The 21775-nt window shown below is 36.8% G+C and overlaps 1 protein-coding gene across 1 annotated transcript; it reads right to left on the bottom strand.

The window, feature by feature from the left end:
- Positions 1–277: 277 nt before the first annotated feature.
- On the bottom strand, positions 278–21195 carry HEATR2 (HEAT repeat containing 2; the record flags this gene model as incomplete). Its single annotated transcript, XM_010087539.1, has 9 exons — positions 278–405; positions 896–1087; positions 2876–3032; positions 4352–4502; positions 9813–9960; positions 12499–12667; positions 16539–16682; positions 18827–19039; positions 20963–21195. Coding segments are annotated over 9 exons (1535 nt in total), but the record flags the coding sequence as incomplete, so codon positions are not given.
- Positions 21196–21775: the final 580 nt, after the last annotated feature.

The following is a 21775-nucleotide window of genomic DNA, read 5'->3' on the forward strand; positions in this document are numbered from 1 at the left end:
CCTGAAAAACATTCCTCCTTTAAACCTTATATCTGAAAAACTTCCAATGCAAAGTGAATTAAAACATTGTTTTATTGCTAGCAAATACAAAGAACTATTCAAACAGCAAAGAACACAGAATTGTGCCAATTTGACTTTTAAATTAGCTAATAGTGAACTTACAAAGAAAAAACTATCTATTTATTGCTCAGCCTTTCTTAAGCAAATGAAAACACGGAAGTAATCCAGATCATATGGATTTCACATAGAGTTCACTGAAATGAATTTCAGCATTGATTCATTTGGCTGACTGAATGTGATGCAGAAGTTGATTACAGTAGACTGGCGTTCGATGCTTATGTACAACCCCTTCAATTTCTCTCACAAGCAGTTCTGGATATAAAGTGCTTCCTTCTTTCAAAACCTCTGTAAAACAAAAATGTATTTTAGAAATCGTTAGCCACTCTATCCAAGTTGCCTCAAAGTAGCTGAAACCTAACCTGGAAGTTGTTCTACTACAAGCTGCGCAGGTAAGACAACCTGATTTGCCGAGGTCCGCATTTTGACATTTATGTGCTTGAACACAGGCCAATACACTAATAAATTCCAAAGAATCCAGCAAGGGAGGAGATGGTCACATCCTGCAATGGATCGTGTCCATGCTCCATATCCTGGTTACCATGTATAAAGTCTTCTCATACACCACACACACTCATATTCCACGCTGGTGAATGCCAGATAAAATGCTACCTTCTGCGTACAGGTGAAAGGTCTGAGCTCATATACTCACCGAAACCCAAAGGAAAGCTCCCAGCCTGTTAGGATTAGCCTCTAGTTGTACGCATTACTCTCATAGAACACTTGAAAACATGATTTTAAAAGCATTGTTAAAAATACGTATGGCTGAAAGTCTTACCTAGGACTGCATTTTGGATATTTTGATCTGGGTCATCAAGATGTATCAACAGTTCTTGGTACAGAAACTCAATGTGACTTTCCATGGCAGATTTCACATCACTGTCCTTTAAGCATTTAAACCAATTAGTTAAGGTGTGAGCAGCTGCCAGTTGTACATCACATGAAGCATCATCCAGACGCTTTAAAACTTCTGAAAAGGAGCATAAACATGACCAAACAGCACTGTGAACAGCAAAGTTATCTCTTGCATTTGAAAAAACAAACGTATTTTGTCATCACTGAAATTACTGTTGCATTTATGACATATTTGTCTTTTGAGCATTGTGAATACACAGTGTTCCTAAAAGCACGCAGTGCATTGTTATTGGATTGTTATGTTGTCAAAAACATTAAAAGTAATGTGTAAAATGATTTGGATTAGTTGAACATTCTCTAGCACTCTTCCTAACAAGGTACTGCAAATGTCTATTAATGCATTACAGGAATACAGAGTTTAAATATTTCTATGATCTATAAAGCACAGTATTTCTACCAAATACCCCTGTTCCAGTGAATGACTGCATCGCCGGCTATTTGAATACACAAGATGCAAAGATACACTTTGACGATTGTCTGATCATGTATTTCCCCCAAATAAAAATGTTTGTTGTTAGATTTCTGCTGTGCCATGTAAGAAAAAGTAAGAAAGTAAGAAAATCATCAAGATGTCGAGTCTGGGAAAGTCCAATTTAGTATTATGTATCTCTGAGAACATAAATCCTGTTACACAGCATAGACTGCACTTCCCCTGATTCATTGTTTAACATGTAAACAGCAACCGAAGAAGTGTTACAGATAACAGCTCTATTTGACATTACTGCACTCTACATTAGGGTTTTCTTCTTCCTTTTTTTTTTTTTTTTTTTTTTTTAAAATGAAAAACCCAACCCACTACCTATTCAGGTCTATTTATGGTACAATGAAATGGTTTGCTCTTGGCACTGAAACACAGCAAGGAGAACAATGTGACTACCATTTATATAATGCATTACTGTTCTGCTTTCACTATAGTTAGAACATTATTTCACATAGTCTAAACTAGGAAGCAATGCAGATGAAATACTGGCAAGCCTTGCAAAGCCAGTAATATTGAGTGAAGTTCCATCTAGTGGCCTAATGCATAATAACGCTGGGAATAATTCTCAGTTCTGCTCAACTGGGAATGAGGGCATTGCAAAAGGACATTAACTTGTCTGCAATACACCTCAGTGAAGTGAAATACCGCAGTTAAAAAGCTGCTGCAGAAAGGTCTTGCAAGAAGCAACTGCTGTTGTAGTCACACTCAACAACACCAAGGTGTTTAACACCTTAATTTTCTAAAATGTGTATGTGTACTTTATACACTGAGCAGTCTCACTTGCCAGTCTAAAACCATGTCTTAGACTCTGCAGGATTAAGACATCAAATTGACTCTCATACACAAAAATGCTTCTAATGGTATGATTTTGTGCAGCACTTTAGTTTTTCCACTTCCTTAATATCTATAAAATTACTCTGGGGAATAGCTACCCAAATAGTTACAACCCCAGATAAGAGCACACAGAAATAACGTTAGAATATGTGTATGGGAATGGAACAAGAATGGCTGAGAAACTGAGTCTACACAAAATCTGCCCCCATTTGCACCTCCAGCTGCTCAAAGGTTTTTGCTTTTTACGTGGGATTAAAGGCAGATGCCATAGTGACACACCAGTTTTTGTCACTCCCTAGTAGGTATTAGCACTTTCACTGCTACGAGCTGCACTGAATCTGCAGGTGAGGTGGCCAATCTGCACAGTGAATCCTAAAGCCATACAGGGAATCTGCCTACTGCTCCAGCACGATGCTTTTCATCCTTAAAAACTAAACTACTGTGATACTTCAGGGTGAAAAAGCAAGTGTAATTTTTCAACACAGAGATCTTGATTAAAAAAAATTAAAATTAAACGTTTACACTTACCTGCGTAAGTCTTGGTAAATTCATCTTCATCAAACTGCCTCCCACAGACTTTTAAAAGAACACCAACAATACGACAAGCCATCAGTCGAGTAATTTTAGAGTCTTCATCCACAGCAGCAATAACTTGGGGCATTAGCCCATCTTTGACTTTTAAGATCTACAATTAACAGGAAAAGCATAGAAGAACAACAGCTTTCCAGTCACTCTAAAACAATATGCTTGTTGGCTACATCAGTTACCATTAGGTCTGACCAACACTTGCTTAATTTAAAAAGAAAAGTTAACTAGAAAAGTTAACCTAAAAAATCTTATAAGACACAGCTCTGTTTTTGCCTCTAAGCAAGCCTGGGAAATGAAAATCCACCAATCACCCAGTTCATGAATGCTCAGTATATATGCAGATGAGTTTTATGTAACTTGTAAAAGCTTTAACTTACTTGCCTTTTTATTTTTAAAAAATTGTTGGCAAGACTTTAAATAATTCTGAGGATAATGTGTACGTGCCAGTAGATGGTGCTCTTATTCTAAAAGGAAGCTTTTAAATAAAGACTGTTGAAATACAACATTTTAGTGAGTTTCATAATTTGACTGTAATATGTACTTTTCATATACATGAATGCAAAAAGGCATTTAAGCTACTGATGCAGAAAAAACATTTAAGTAGAACAGCAGTCTCTGACAGAAATGTTTTTGTATATGGGAAATCAACCAGTTACATGAGTTTAAGCACTTTGTCCAATTAAGGACACAAAAGACTATGGACTTTTAATAACATTTTAAGTCTATTTGTATTTAAAAATGCCCTAATATTTAACATATATCCAGTGCATCATTTCCAAATGCCATTTTTGTTAGCAAAGAAGCTTCAAAAAAACCCCTCAGATTTAATTAATCCTTAATCACTACGGGGATAACATTTATTTAAGTGTATTCCTTGTTAGCTCTCTAATTCAGTTTCTACAGATACCCTTCATGTTCCGTCTCAAATCCTCCTGCCCTTTCCAGGAATTTTGGAGACTTTTTTCCTAAATGGACCAGTGGGCTCCAAGGCAACCAGACAAATTGTCTTTGCCACATTACACAAAGCATGTCCTGGCTAGCACCAGTGCTGCTGCACAGGCGCTGGCTGGGGGTCCAACCGTGCCAAGTACCCAAGCTGTGCTCAGTGGTTGGTGTTTTGTGCCACAGAGCTGATGTTATGCTAGAACTAAAGCCCTACACAATTTGACAATGGCGAGTCCTACAGCTCACCATATTGCTGGCCTCAGGTCTCTTATCAGGATATTATTGTCCCTCCATGATGGATCATTTCAACTATTGACACTCAATTACAGTTATGAGTTTTATTATGAAAATGATATGACCATCTGAAAATATTACTTACAATAAGGATTTATTCTTTTTTTTCCCCTTGCATTTATTTTGTCTTCCTGACTAAGATTTCAAAGCATGTTTGATGAGAAAGAGAGAATTTACCTCTTCTGGTGAAAGCATTTCACAGTGAGTAAGAGCCCAAAGGCATGATACAGCTGTAGTGCGGATGGCAGCTGCTGTTCTTCCAGCATGCCACTGCAGATTAGGAGCCAGTATGTCTTTTATCACAGTCTCAAGGTAGCTAGGGAACAGCCTGAAGCCAAAAATAAGAAAGCAAAATAAAGGTTCATGAGAAAGTGATAAAGAAGCTGACAGGATGTAAAAGAGAATTTTCTGTCACAGAAACATAGGCAGAAAAGAATAAAAAAGAGTCTGTAAAAAAAAAAATCTTATAAGCCAATGTGATTATAATGTATGTGATAAGGTTTTCATAACTTAATTTTTCTAGATAGTATTTAAACAAATGCCTAACATTCATGGAAAGGGGAGGCTAGACTTTCTCCCACTTCAGACGATGCCCATGACTCACCGTGTTATCTTGGTAAACTACTTACCTTCTCTCTGTCTCATTTTCTCCGTCTGTGAAGTGGCAGTAACACCCCATATGAATGCTGTGAGGATTCATTAGTATCTGTAAGGCCCTTTGAGACTGTCCAGTGAAAAGTATTTATAATGTGACAAGTATGAATGCTATTGATGAGACCTGAACTACAGATACTGCGGGGAGTCTGCACAGAATACTTCAGCTTTCCCTTGGCGCAGAAACTCGTCTCCCTCAAGGATGAGAGCTCTGTAGGATTTTCTGATGGTGCCAGTCACAATACTAATTTGTTTTCGTTACAAACACACAAAAATGTGATATTTTTGAGGTTTCTTCCTCCTCCTCTTCCTCTACTAAATGGGCTGTTATAATACTAAAAGTTGTTGCAAGACTCAGTAATTGCAACAAGCAGTATTCCCTCACACCCATTTAATTCCAGCTTAAACAATTTTAAATTAAGAGAAGAAGATACAGATCTTACACACAAGTTAAAAAATACTTTTCTGCATGAAAAAGACCTGTGTGCCTGGCTTGTGACTATATAAATAAGGCTCTTCACTGTCCCTTAAAAAAGCAGCTGGCAGTGTGCAAAACAGAGTGACAAATAACAGGCTACATCTACCTTGACTCGTGTCCCACTTTATTAAAACTTCCCGCAGACCTGGAGTGCTGCCACCTGAGTGCAAAAAAGCACATCACCACCCCGGTGCTTGGCAGAAAGGGAAGAAGCTGTTGCTGACTTTTTTCCTACATTTCCAAGATGAATAAGTGGCTTCTGCAGAGATGTGCCAAGCCACAGGAGGAACATAATGGGTAGATGTTAACAACAAACAATTATCACTAAGTACTTTAAAAAAAAACCCACAACAGCAAAACAAAATCATCCAGCAATGATAATCCAGCAATAAAAACTTCCATAATAATATTGTATCAATTTAATAAAAAATGTATTGACTTCTTTCCTGTAACTACCCTTTACCCACTGCAACTAGACCTTGTCATTCAGGTGTAACCCAACTAAAGTGTGACCAGCCAGCCTGACAGGCCTTTGTTATCTATTGCACATACACAAAACTGGAAATCTCTATCTTCAACATGATGACAATAGATACAGCTGGCTGCTGCTTAGCCCCCTGGCCAGAGGAGCACCGGGTGGCCCTTTGCTCCTCCTGCCCAGCAGATGGCACTTCAGCTTCAGGAATAACAAGATATCGGCCATCCCATTAGACACATCTACATTTGTCAAAAACCTTTCGAGTTATTATTTTAAACACATTTTTGAGACTCAATAATTTTCTGTTCAAAAAGTTGCCAGAAAAAATATAACTAATGATCACTATAATTTAGCACCAAAGCTAAAGGAAAAAAAAAAAGCTATCTGTGCTACTGTGCTATCTCATCAGTAGCTGCTTCTGTTTTCAGTAAAGCCCTCTGTTAAACTGCAAAGACAAACCCATCTGTCAAAACATAAAGGTAAATTCCATCAGCATTATGTTAACCATAATGCTACGCTATTTGTGAGAATATTTGTTCTCGTGCCTTGAAATAGAATCAGTGAAGCAATATCTGGCAATTATCTGACTCAATCATGTCAGACTCAAATGAAATTATATGACCACACATCTATGTTTAATATAGTAACTGAAAACCTTCCTATCTAAACTGTTAGAATGTTTTTAAAGCACTAAACAAATTACTGCCAGCAGTGAATGCAATTGTGTAACCAGAATTTATTACTACTTTGTACACTATCTCTCATTACCATTAAGATGTTATTTTTTGCTGTTGCTGAAGGAATTAAATTCTCCCTCTTTCCATTTCCAAATCTTACTGTTGTAAATCTATGTGATTTAATTCTAAAAGTGACTAATTTCCATGAAAGAACATACTCTCTGTGCTATTTACATTTACAGAGTTGAGACTTCGTTCTCAACTGGATATGAAGTAACCAAAACATGATCTGTGCATATAATAATACCCAACTCTTATGCAGATATAAAAAGAGACCTTGGGTTTACATTAAAATTGCTACCCCCATTTTATGGACATATACTTAAACTGTAATTCCATGTCAACTATTTTTTATACATTTTTCTTCTGGATTGGCTCCCTTTGTGCTTTTAAGGCACTGCTGCACTTGGCTTTATATGTTAGCAGATTGTTGTGTTTGGATTTTTTGTGTGTATGTTTTTGTTTTTTTCCAAACTTAACATCCTAAATCCAGGTAATTCAAAACAAAATTGGATTTGCTTTTACAAATCAAAACCTCCAGAAATGTTTTGCAAACAACTCATCAATTACAAAAACTTTACATGTTACTTCCTACATGAAAGCATTTGCTGTGACAATGACAAGTAGGATCAAGACTTCAAAGAGAGTCATTTACCTTCCTCTACTGCTTTTTAGTTTCTGAAGATAAACCTGCTAGTAGAATTCATTGCATTGCTCTTGTTCTCAGAGGACAGAGAGCCTCATTACGAGCTAGACTGGGCCATCCACAGCCAGGAGTAGTTCTTTGTACAAACAGGTCTATTAACCTCACTGGATGTATCTAATCTTGACAGAAGGCCATTCACTCACACTGCCCTGAGCCACGCAGCTTCCATCACTGCTGTCTGCAGAGCTGATCTGATGTGTGGCTATATTCGCTGTGACTATTACTGTGTAACATGTTCTTCTATTTTTTCCACACTGGTAATTTCCCTTTCCTGGGAATCCTAGGGAAGCTGACTTTTCTTTTTCCCCTCTTTGGCTCCATTATTTATACAAATGACTGGCTTGCTGATGAAAGATTTTTTTATTCATCCTACTTGTTTTGACTACTTACAAAACAAAAATTCACCCTTTGATGACATTCTCCATGTGGCCCTGCACTGATCATCTCTCTCTACCAGCAGTACCTACGTGACCTAACTTAATTTACTTACCTGAGCACTTCAGAGACGTTCAGATAGAGCAGTGCCACCGATCCTACTGCACAGGTGAGAAACAAGGAATGACTAAGGCCATATGTGCATGGAGAAGTCCTTCCCACCTCCTAGCCCCCCTAGTCAGGAACACCGCAGGTCACGACTCTGTAGCATGCACGCCATGTAATGTCCCTGTCATATTGCTTAGATGCAGCCTAAATGATTTTCCGTAGATCACAACAAGAAGCAGAACAGAGAATTTAACTGAGTTCTTCAAATTCTTTTCTGCTGTGATCTGTAATGCTATTTCTGAGGAGGAAGAGCAGGAGGCTAGATAACTGAAAATGTATAGAGAAGAAATGCCAGTGAGACTAACTTGTCGACCAGGTCTGAATTTGATTAAATCCTTTGAAAGAATGAACATATTTAATGTTTTTTTAAAAAAATGTAGAAAATAATAAATGTGATTGTATGGTAGATGAACAGGAGCTAATAATGTATTCTGCAGTAAATAAAGGACAGTAAAATTGGGCCATAAAAGAAAATAAATAGATAGGAGAGAATCACCTTATCCCATTTTTAGACTGAAATACATTACTGCACACTTAATAAGCATTACTGTTGTGTTCAGGACATCACAGAACACGAGATGACATTTATTGGCTCCAGGGTCTTTGCATTCTCAGTTAGATGATACAGATCTGAGATAACAACAGATCAGCTTACAACAAATAGTCAGATCCTGGAACACTTACAATAGTTTTCAAAGTGCTTTTCTTTCTTTCTTTCTGGAAGACTGTTACATATCTAGATTGTAACTACCACTCAGTTACATGATCATTTAAACAAGTAATTCACTAACTCAAAATAGATTTTTCATATGAATAGGGATTTTAATATTGGATCCTGAAAATACGGAAACAGATAACAACACACTTGTCACAAAAGCTTTCAGTAAAAACGGACAGCTTCATTATATTCCATCTTAAGCACACTAGCTCAAAATCTTAGGGGATGCATTAGCAGAGATTCTTCAGCTTACCTGGAATCCCCCACTGAATGGGAACACAAGAGTTCCTCATGGATGCAGGCCATGAATATGCTAAATATATCTAAAAATGGCAAAAATACATCTACATTCATACTAACATGGCCTCATGGAACCCGAATGAATGTTCAATGTACCAGAATGCCCACTGAGTGCCAATTTGCTCATCAGAATAATGAAAAAACTTTTAAGTATAAATGACCATTACTCTAAAAGTACTTTTAGGAACAATGCTTCCTGTGATTGCGGGTTTTTTCGTTTGGTTTTGGTTTTTTACATACTAAATGCAGCAGGCACTGAGAATAGCAGAGCAGTTATGGTTTATGTACTCAGGACAACTTTGCAGAAGTGTTTGCTCTACTAGTAAGGCAAGATTAATAATGACAAAAGAGCCCCACTGTTGGAGTTGTTATAAATGGAGGAGTTTAATAAGCACCAGAAATTATAGTTAGATTGTACTTGCAATGCAGAAATAGTGCCAAGCAACAGGAGACTTCCATCTTCAGTCACTGAGGGTAATAATAATTCCTTATCAAACATTTAATGCTTTCGAAACACCATGCTGTATCATGGGCATTTTTAAATGCACATTTTTGGGGTGTTTTATTGTTTCCTTACAATGACTACAGGCAAAGGTTAAGGATTTAGGAGCTGGCTGGGGAAAGAAAAAAAATAAAACCAAAACCTAACTACCCCCTCCCCCATTTAATTCCTACGCATCCACATTTTAGCTTCCAAACATGTATTATTTTCAACTACAGCTCTTTATTTTTTAAAAAGTATCCAGGTCCGCATGGCATCCATTTTAACTCTCCACAGTGGCAGAGGTAGGAAGACTGCAGTAGACCAAGTCCAGACTTCAATTTTTTTTTTTTTTTTTAAAGTTATTGTACACTGCCCTTCTATGAATTGTTAAAAAATATACTGCAGAAGATGGTGGGAAAGTCTTCCTTCCAGACACGCTAACATGGACACAATTATAGGGGTTAAATAACTAACACGGTCATTACTTTCTAATGCCACTGTAGGGTTCAAGTAGGTGCATGAAATTATAACTCTACTTACCCCTGAGAATTGATGCTTTCACTTGCTTTCTGGAGCAACTGTGATAAAACAGTGAAAAGTTTTAACCGCATCTGAGGATCTTTGTTTGGCTGAAGACACGTCTTAAGAATGAGAATAAAGTTATTTAGAGCTTCGCCTATGACAGGACCTAGAAAATAAACACGTAAAACTTATTTCAGAGTACTAATAAGTTCTATTTAGTTGTTTAATATGTGAGTGCATTAAAATTGGTAATATGCCTGGTATTACAATTAACCTTCCACTCTTGCATGGCAGCTGTTGATGTATCCGTGTTATTAGGTGCTGCACAATACCCAAGCGAGCTCTCTATGGGCTCAGGTACCCACAGTCTAAGCCACAGCAGCATAGTGCTCCCTGAAAATCAGTTTACCCCTCATCTCATTTAGCCAGCTTGGTATTGCTGCACTCCATCGCATTACACAGCATGGGGACATATCAATGACATCCGCTAGTTGCTGGGACCAGCAGTACAAGATGACTTTTTGGGTTGACTAACGCTGTTCACCATGTAGCTCTGAAAGCTTGAGGCTATGCATGAAATTATGGTTTCCTTGAACTTAATGAAAAATTATACTGCATCTGTTATGACCACGACACCACTCCAAACAGCAGCATTAACTATGCCTTTTTCTTCAAGTTTTATCATGTGCAGCATTCAAGGAGGGATGTTCATGACTCCCAGAGGCACAAGAAAGGGCATGTGTGAAAGGGTCAGCCTCAAAACTTGGATAATAGAATTACTGCAGCAGTATTCTTTCTCCATGTTTAAATAATGCTTACTTGTATTTTACAAGATAAACTAAAATACAATTAATTTTAGAAGCTATTTGAACTAAAAATATTTTCCTAATTAATTCTCTTGTTTAACATTTTCACATCCTATGAGGAATTGTTTTCAGCACTAAACAATGAACAAGCAAACAAAAAACCCCAAACCCTAAGCTGTTATCCCAACATTTGAAGAAGTTATTTTCCCAAAACAGAACGAAGTTTCTGCCTTTCTCCTTGATAATGATTAACATCTGCATAGTTTTAAAGAAGAACACATATAGACTATACACATGCTTTGTTCTGTGAGCTTCTTGCTGTAGAACGCTCTTTCTGCTCTATGTTTGCATTAAACTACTTTTCTCTAGGAAATTCTTCAACTTTGCATCCTTGTCATGCACATTCCATTCAATTCCAGTCACACAGAAAATCCTCCCAGGAGACACAACACTTTGGCACTTCTGATGACAAGAATATTCCTCACACATGGAATGGACAGATTGAAGTATTCAAGATTCCAAAACAAGTTCAACAGCATTTAATAATATCCGGAGATTTGATGCTTAAAATAATAATTAATAAACACCCAAATCTTCACTGTCTAGACTGAAGCAATACCGGGTGCTGAACTGTAGTTTGCTAAATTTCTGTGCCAACAAATAGGTCTTTATTTTCACAGCATGTATTCAAAAAACATTGCTTCATGTGAGTTCTGAGACATTTAAAAGATACTACTACTATATCTAACTGATAGCAGCAAATTCAACAGATGGAAAATAAACAAAATAAACTACATTGCTGATTTCAGCTTAAGCATACATTCCTGAAAAGCAGTAAAAACTGAGAAATTCAAAATGAGTAAACCTGACTGATTAAAAACAACATCATGTGTGGGAATGAAAAGAAAGAAAAAAAACACCACAGCTCTAGGAGCTGCTGTGTCAGACAGAAAACACAGACAATAGCATATTACTAGCGTTGGGTGCAAGCCAAAATGTTTTCCCAGACATTTGATGATTTATTTAGCATTAAGGAAAACAGAGACAACTGTCTAGAAGTCCCTCAGTCATGGAAATGGGAGCGCAAATATACAGAAAAGTTGGGCTCTTGGATCTTGCACTGAAAAAAACCTTTTTGTTCTTTCCACATATGAAAAAAAGAAAAAGTACTTATGCTGGTTGCTGCACAAACCAGCAAGTGGGTGCTCCACATAGATTTGTTGAGGCTTTTTTTGAGATTCAAGGATTAAATGCAGAAGATACAGTTCCTTAAAACATACTTGTCCACATTTAACTATCTGCAGTAGCAATAATAATTCTTCACCTGTAGCTGAAGTAGCTGTCTTCATCCCCTTTCTAACTAACAGAAAGGAAAAATCAAATAAACAGGACTTTCCATTTTAATCATCTTTAAATGAGTGTCTAGGTGACAAGAACTGCCTGTCACTGCATCCCTTGCCTATAGATGTAATCTGGAGAGCTGCAGCAGAGGAACGTTCACTGTGCAGATCCAAACTTAGGTGAAACGTACTCCAAAGTGTTTCACTCATCTACACACAGTTATGTACTGAAGAACATAAGCGAGGAAATGTTTGTACAGAAAGATAGTATCTTATTATAAGTGAATAGATGGGAAAAATAGATATATTTTTGGACACATAAGCTACATTAGCTTGTCTCCTCTAATACAGGGTACTTTTACATAAGTGGTTTTAGTGGGATTTTTTTGGAATTTGAGCTGCTTCAGCATTTTCAGTTTTGCTTTTCGTCGTATTCTCATGAAGTTCCTGAATATTACACTATTCATTATAAAACACAATGTGCTTGCAGGCTACAGAGAGTATTACTTTATTTTTTTTAGAATTGGGTGAGCTATCAGGCTACTAAATAAGTTGTACCTGAATGAGTTGCGATGACCTCTAAGTGTAATATTTCTGGAGAATAGCATGTCCAACTATCACATGATACTGAAACCCATTCCATAAGGTGAATTATATGCTGTTTGTAGAGACAAAGAAAACTGTCCAATTGCTGCACTTCAGCTAATGAAGACATTGTTTCCTCTACCTGTTAAAACAGAGACAGGATACTTTATGTTAACTGAAACAATATTAAAAAAAAAAGAAAAAAAGCCTTTTAAAACTCATGATTATGCTATAGGAACACAGCAACGTAACAGCAAAATGAAAGAATCTCTAATCCATGTGAAAACCTATCCAAAAACTAACCATATCATAGAAAAGCTCTTACTAGTTTTAAAGATGCAGCGATTTTTCTTCTTAATTGAAGAATGCTTTAAAACACTAACAGAGGGAATTTCTCACAATCCCATCTAGCACGCTATCGCAGCTTCCAAAAACTATTGCTGTTGCAGCTCAGAGAAGACAGCATTTCCCCTCTCCCCATTCTTCCCCCCAAGTTTTAATTCTGCAAGATGCTCGCTCTTTACAGTAGCTGGTCAGGTTCACTTTTACATTCTCAACTTCTGTTGCTTAGGAGAAGTACCAAAATTCACTGTTACATTTGAAACACTTTCTTCATATTTAGACTATTCCATGAGACAGGCAAATAAAACATGCACATAAAAGAGCTACTAAATGAATTCCAGACATGATCACGCTTGGCAAGGAAGAATATAGATTTTCTTAATCACTTATAGCAGATGTATTTCAAAGCAAAGGAAAATTAGCTTTTACAATTCCTGAAGACTCCTACCAGAGGTATAAAACTTCTCTAAGGAAGAGCTTAAAAGCACGCTGAAAGCAGCATCTATAGTCTTAGTGATTTCAGTGGACAATGAATCAATGGGGAGCACGACACTACTAGAAACGCCACTGAGAAATAACATATGTCGTCAGCATGGCCAGTTCTAGCAGGAAAAGATACAGTGACATCATTTCACTCTAAGTGGTTCAGTAGAGCTACAAATTGTAGTCATATTTTTAAGCTGAACTCAACCGCACAAGCTAGCTGAAACATGTCTAGGACCTTCAGAATGGTACAGACTAATCACTTGCCAGACAAAGATGTTATTATAGAAGTACCAGATGTGGAGAAAATAAATGAGATTTCTAGGGAAAAAAAAAAAAAAATCAGGATTTACTAAGGACAAAGGTTACTCTTAAGGCAGATTTGCCTGCCTCAAGCACAATAGATTTTTCCTCTCTGGAAGCATTCTGCCAGCCAGAGAAAACGACTCAGAATAACTTACATGTAGAATATTAATTTCTCTGTAAATTAATTGGAAAATATTACATGACAGAATGTGTAAAGACAGAAACTGTTTCCCATTATTAACCCCACCACAACTTGACAACTCTTTAAGTAGTTTCAGGAGTGCAATTAAAAAAAAAAAAAAAAGAGAGAATAAATTAAATATGCCAATAGACTGACGAATATCTTCCCACTGAGAAGTTAAAAAAAAAAAAAAAAGCAAAGGTGATTTTCGTCCCTATATTTGAAAGCTAACAAGTTTAATGATACAATACATGCTAATAATCAATGTGTGCCAAAAGAAGAGCCAAGATAGCACAGGTCACTGGCAATGAAACAAAATCTTATCTTCAGGTCACCAGTTAAATCACTGACAAGCTCAATACATGCTTAACAGACTAACAATTGATAGGGCTTCTCTCTATTAGGGGCTGTAAACCATACTCCTCATCACGATACCGAAGTGCTCCGTTGGTGGTCTTGATCTTCTTCTTTAGCCCTAAGCAACCAGAAACACTGATGAGCACAAAGCCAAGGGGCCAAAAATCAAGCAAGATTGTGAGTGTTCTCGATCAAGTCACATCAGTTGTGGTCTCCACTATCTCTGTGATCTTCTGTCCCCTTACAGCAAAGCATGAATTGAAGATCTATAATGCAATTTTTTGAATAACTTATGTTTATACTCAATATCTTTTGATCCTGAATACAGTCTTTTCTGAACAACAAATTTATACTTGTAAAGCTGAATGTAATACATACGTTTCATATAGTCTAAAGCTATTTCAACAGGGACCTCTTGCCTTCTGCAAGTTGTACAGCTCACTTTGAAGTTTTAGAATAGCAGTAACTGGGAAAAAAAATTAAAAATCAAACCATATTTGCCTTTGTGACAAATTTGAAATATTGCAATTATGTAATCTCGTTGCCAGATTTTCTTTCTGCCTTGCTGAAAGAAAGGCTAATGAGGAAAATGATGCTTATCCAAAGTACTGTCAACTTTAAAAATCATCTCTAACTGCAGGAACATCTTAAACCTTTAATAATTTTTAGAGATTAACTTTTCCATATAAAATCTTGAAAAATTAGGATTCATCTCCATGAAATTGCTTTCTTTGTAGGAGTATGAATTTCTAAGGTTTTAAATGGACATTGCTGACTTTATAGACCACTGCAGGGCTAAACAGACAAGATACTGCAAAACATGCCAGATCCATCTGTCCGAGGCTTTCTTGGACAGGCTGTTTAAGAAAACAACAAAACTAAAATAAAACCCCTAAAATCCTGCTCTCACACTAGCTCTCCATGATACAGATCTTCATGCCGTACTTCTTTGACCTGCTGTCTTTTCAATACTTGTTTCAAGCTTTGTTCTATTTTACTTCTTTCAAAATAGTTTTCTAAGTGTATGCTTCCTCGGAGGCAGGCTGTCAGCTGTGGGGCCATAAATACTGATGCTACGCAGGCCTTTGGAACACCATGCCTGGGAGCAAGAGAGAAGAAAGTAGAATAGCCATCACACTTAAGGCACACGTTTGAAAAAAGACAACTTGGATAGGTCACAATTGTACTACATGAGGATGGCTTGCTGATTTATTTGATATTTAGCTCGAGGAAGAAAGAGGAAGAGAGAAATAAGGGCGCTGAGATAATGTTTAGCCAAAAAAGCCCATCTATTATCAGGGTACATACAGATGTCCTTGATTTTAAAGCATTCCTGTAACATTTAAACCTTTGGTTCTACTGGAGAGGTAAAAAGGTCAACTACCGCAAAATCAGTCTGATGTTTGTCTAGAGATTAAAAATCTGATTATGAAACTATCATTTTTTAAGGCTCTTGATCTATAGGTGAATTGTTCTTTAACAGTCATAAAATAAATTTGAGGTTTTTCCTGGCTGCTTGTGTGCGCCTGTGTATAACCTAACAGCAACAATAATCCAGTGACTTATATCCACCTAAAAATTAAGCATCAACAGTTCAACCAGCACCAACAGCATGCCCAAGACTTTGCAGAATCCAGCGACAAGTATAAACTCTTGAACACCTCCTGTCACAGAACTTTACATAAACCATATTCCAGTGATTAATATCCACTCCAGTAAAGTGTTCTTCTAGGCCAAGCAATATTTCGACTGACAAATTATAACATTCATAGATCTCTCAGCCTTTGCAGTGACTTCTAATTATTAACTAGCCACCAGAATAGTGCCATAGGGATAGATCTTTGCAGGACAGAATCCAAGTACTCCCTCATGCTTCTTTCATTCTAACAGTGAATCTGATGAATTTGAATTTATACGTATTTCTAAATATTTAATTATTATATGTCTATATAATTTTTGAAACAGATTGCTATACACACATGTACACATGAAAAATGAATAATCGCAAAAAAACCTGAGTAGCATTGTACAAGTTCTTAGCTCTTACAAATACGATTTTAATGTTTTATTCCTCTGGAGAAGTTGCCTTTATCTGTTTTAAACAGACTAAACCTAAAGTAATTTCAGCTATGGAAAAAAAGATGAGGAGACAGACGGAGGGTACAGCCAAGGTCATGCAACACCAAATCATTTCGAACACTACCAGTCTTTGTGGATGAGCTAAGGATTTCTGTGGTTTAAACCTAACAGCAAGACAAATAATTATGGCTCTGTTTAGACAAAGTGTCTTATCAATAGTAAAAATCAGAAACACAACAAAATATTAAACCAGCTCATAGTTTACCTTTTCTTTAAGGTGCTGAGAACATGGTATTGCCATTATTGTCACCAAAACTTTCATTAGCTGCAAGGTAATTTCTTTGCAGTCTTCCTGGCATACTTCAATCAATGCTTGTACACAACAAAGCAACTGCTCCATATAAAAGACCTATTTTTAAATAAAAGCATGAATTTATTATATTCTTAATATATTATATTGATAGAAAATATAACATTCTCTTTAAGGGAGAGATACAGGAAATTACAATAATAAAATCTGAGCACTGCATAATCCCCTTGGTAACATTGATCATTTCATGTTAGTTCTTTTGATTACCTATTTTCTGCTTTTTATAGAATACAACATAGACTTCCTCCCACACCGTTTGTTTGTATTTACCTTGTCCTGTTAACAAAATAAATGACCCTGCTCTTACTCACACAATTGCTCCACTGCAAATAAAAACATCAAAGCATTTTGGAATGCTTACCGATAGTACTTTCTCATTCTGAAGTGCAAGTTGTTAATTAATAACATATTTGTTATAACTCTTTCAAATATTATTCCATGTTTGAGTATTTTGAATGGAATAATGGTTAAATACATAAACCAAGAAAACCCGAGTGTCTGCTTTTATCTCAACCAATTAATCTCATTTGATGCGATATAATGCATGTTATCTTGATCCAACTGATACCAGTCAAAGTCAATATTGTTGTCAGTTAGTTTGTAATAACTTCTATGATAAAGTACACCAGATATTCCTTGAAGCTGTCAGATTACATTCAATGAACAGAAGGGGCCATTGTTACAAATTTATTTCCAAAACAATAAATCAAGTCTAGGAATAGGTTATTAATCTCATGGACCCGGTCAATCCTTAGCTAAACAGTGTCTGTGCAGCATTCACTATCTAAAATAGAGAAAGATTGTTTTCCAAGACCAAAGGCTAGAACAATTCTGCCAAACGCTTCAGCTGCAGATGAACGTGTCTACTGTATTTAATGCCAATGGTAGCAGTGAGCGTAAGACTTCACAGCAATTTTGCAGATATACTGATTTGAACAATCAGGCCACAGTGCTTCCAGTTATATGAGTTCCTAATCATCACAGGCTTCATGGAGATTAAGGTTAATTCCTGCATCACTGGTACATATTCCATTAGGTAAGAAACCTAATGAGGTAAGAAATTCAAACGGATATCTTACATTGGCTCAAAAACCAATTACACTAGATACAATCTACACACATGAATAACTTTTAAAGGCAAGTCTGCATCTGACATGAAGTCAGAGTTTTCTGAAGGCACAGTACTGGCCCTTTTTTGGTCATCTTAAGAGCAGAGGCCTGCTACAAACTTTTGGTGCAGTGAAAGCTGGGATTTAATTTGTGAGGACAATTGTAGGGATTCTTGAGCATCTCTAACAGATCTATTTCCACATTCAAGAAATGGAAGGGGGTGGAAAAAAATATCCTGGAACTTAACAACCTCCATTCCACATTGAAGAGAATCTGTCACCTCCTTATACAGCAATTGATGAATGTTCTTCAAATGCTAAAATTAATATGGTCTCCAGGCTCAACCATCAGTTAAGGGTACATGTGAGAGAAAATTTCTAATTATAAAGGTCTTCCTCCTGGATTCTCACTTAAAGAAAAGCAACAAAGCCCAACAATTTACAAAGCATGCTCCTAAGTGTACGTGTAAGCATACTGGTACCTTAATTTTAAAATGTAAAATAGTAATAATATGAAACAAAGATAAGAAGATGATACTAAGAGGGAATCTTTCTTGTGAAACCTGACATGCCAATTACAATGGACTGTGAAAAGTTTTCAGTCATTTTTACTGATGAGGATCAAAATATATCATCTTGTTTGGATTGGGAACATTTCAAAACATGGGTTAAATTCTGCCTCTGGATCAGCCAAGGTAGTCTTCTATTAGTACAGTACAAACTAAACAGCTTCTTCTCTCCCTATCATGCCTTTTCATTTTCCTCCCACTCTCTGAAGCCTTTTACAGCAGTTCTCAGACTTGAACCCACATCTGCTGGGAGGATGGACTGCTAGAGAGTTTTTGGGAATAGCAGATTTCACCAGGAGACCACGACACATCTCAGGGAGGATAGGGAAGCCCCTGTTCTGTCTCAGATACACATTCACAACTATAACCTGACACAGAGTGGGGCAGGTGTGCAAGGGAGGGACAGGAATGGGAGCATTTAGGGAGAACAAGGGAAAAAAAAAATAAATTGGAGAACCACCAGTCTAAAACTTTGGTCTGTTGTGTATTTTCCAGTTATCCTTACCTCTTCAGATCGCTGACAAACTTCATCTTGTGACAGTGTGTTGCCAAGATCTGTCAAATGAGGCTGTAAGAGTTCTTTTGGGCTACCTCGAATCACTGCTGTTAGAACCATGATACAAGAAGGCTTAGGCGTCTTCCCAAAGGGTGATGTGATTAACCTCAATGACACCTTAGGGCTGACAAACGTTCCAATCAGTTCTGCTGCTTTCACACACTGAAAAAAGAACAGGAATAACTTGACGATTTTCCTGAACACACAAAAGACTATTCAACATATCATGGGCTTTTGGTTTTTTATGATTCCAGTCATTATTTTAAGTGCTTCAGCAGTTGCCTTGTAAGCCTTTTCCACTTGCTCAGTAATGATTATATGCATGAAGGCATTTTCTTGACGTGTTCAGTAAGTACATAATAGGGCATGCAAGCACTTTTCTCAGCATCAGACCTTTCCATGAGAAAGCAATGCACAGAAATGAAGTGTACAACTTTCAGTGTAACAGAGTCTCTAGCTTAGAATAACCAGATGTTGCAGATTTAGTGGTTTAGCATTTTGTCCTCCAAATACTGTCCTGAGGAATGCTCTCAATGCACCCACCACTCATCTATTAAAAGCAACAACAATAAAACCCTGGAAGAGGAATTTTAAAATTATTGTACTATATTTTGACACTGGCATTACTAATCCAGTTTAGCGTGGCCATGGGGGAACTGCTCACTGCTTTCAATCTCTTCAACTGAAAAGGCTGAAATAACTACGTATTCCCCATGACACTCAAGCCCTTTGATCCCATCTCTGCATTGCACACATATTGGTACGTTGTATTCCACATGAAATACCACCACACCAGAGCTTACTCTCTCCCTCCCTGATCCCAAATACTTACAAGAAGGTGCGTGAATTAAAACAAAGCCACCTATTGCACCATTACCTGTGCAACAGGAACATTTCTTCCCAACCCCTTTATTTAATGGTTGGCTCATCTCCCCAAACATGAAAGCTTATTTCCCATTGTATATAATTCTTAGTCTAGTGACTTAGCCATGGATTTTTAATTGCACCTAATTAATACTTGAATCATCCTATTTTTTTAGTCTCAATGGAAGCATGTAGCCATGAATTCTATAGTTTAAATTGACACTATATATAGCCATTTCTTTTCACAAGGGTGAAGACTCAAAACAGTTAAACTCTATTTAGATGTGAACCCTGTCCTCCTCCATATTTGCCATAAAGAAAAAGACTCCTAGTGCTCTGAAAACTGATAGCAGGAACCTAAAGAAAAGCTGGATTTAGGAATCAACTTTTATGACATTGTCTGGACTACTTGCATCCCGTAAGTAGAACGCATTCATCAAATTTCCCAAAGCAATAAAATTTGTAGCTTAAAAGTAAGTTACATGGATATGTTTTTTTGTTATACATATGAATGCTTGCTTGTACAGACATATGAACAGAATATTTTCTCTTAAAATTGTAAAAACATTTCTATCACCTGTCTATCCTCTGCTAAATTTACCTAATGTCTTCAACTACATCTGTTTTACTGATTTATTGTTGATCAAAGTGTTGAGAGCACCAACTGTTAGAAAAATTATCCTGATTATGCCTCACAAAAAACATGGAAGAAAAAAAAAAAGGCATTTTACAAGCATTAAGTCAAGTATTCAAGCACTGAATACGGGTATCACATGGAACAGACATACCTCAATATTTGGTTGGAATTATGGTAGGATTATGCAGCAGGGGGAGATAAGTGAAATTAACTTGAAAGGGCATGACCTGCACATTTTTTAAAATGGAATTTGTTGCCCCAAGGCTTTTATACTTTAATCCACTGCTTATGATTTTTAAAGAGATGGTTATCAATGCTTCATGGGTTGGCATATAAACTAAACAGTATTTAAATAACTTTACTATTGATCTTCATACCAGTAATACAAGAATACATTTATTTTAACTTAGTAAGTAAGTAAGTATAATGTCCACGTTTTTAACATCCATAAAACCCTGAGCCTGATCCTTCAGTCATGGGCAATTTCCAGTGACTTAAGGTAAGGTCAGATCTCAGAAGCCGGACTCAGAATTATAAGAGACTTTATTCAGTGTACAATAGGTACTTTAACAGATTAAACTTACATTTTTAACCACATCGCTTTCTTCATCCAAGCATGCTTGGTACAAAGTTCTAAGCAGTAGCTCCATATGTTGTGTTATGTGATCCTCTGCATGCAGCAATAATGTATAAAGAAGCTGGGATGCTTTTATTCTTGTGCTTTCAACCCAGTCCGTTATATCATGACAGAGACCTGGAAGAATTTTGGAGAGGTTTCTTGACACAAGTTCCCGACAGCCTAGTCCTGGTCGAGTCACTAGAAGAAAACAAACACACAAAGACAAAACAATAAAAAAGAAGAAGAAGAAGAAATATTAAAGGAAAAGCCAATGCACATTAATCCTTAGAAAAGTTTAAAGGCTCCAAGGTAAGAGCTATGGGTGTCTGCTTCAGCAAGAAACAAATATTCCAAAGGCTGCTGAGGAATTTACTTGTGCAAGCTGCATTTCTTTAATATATATACTGTGGAATTTAAACTCCACACAGCTCTCTGAAAATTTACATATTTATTACTGGATAGTGATTTAGATCACCTATTTTGAAATGTTTACAGAAGGGGAAGAGAAAGAGAACTTAAATGAATATGGGACATTATCCACTTCGGGAAACACAGCTTAATAATTTCCTTTTAATTTCGATAGCAACACAAATCCCATTAAAAAAATAAACTGAAACACTCAGAGATAAAACTGAAGAAAGCCTTTTGCATGCAAACGTTGTGGTATCACTGAGTTAAATGTAATCTGGGGGGGTAAGAAAGGTGGAAGTCAGAAATAGTTCAGGGGACATGAACTGCAGTAAAACACAACGTCAATTGTGCCCTCTAAAGGAAAAAC

This window comes from Pterocles gutturalis, unplaced genomic scaffold (genome assembly GCF_000699245.1).
Source record: "Pterocles gutturalis isolate BGI_N339 unplaced genomic scaffold, ASM69924v1 scaffold17181, whole genome shotgun sequence".
In the NCBI taxonomy this organism is placed as follows: Eukaryota; Metazoa; Chordata; class Aves; order Pterocliformes; family Pteroclidae; genus Pterocles; species Pterocles gutturalis.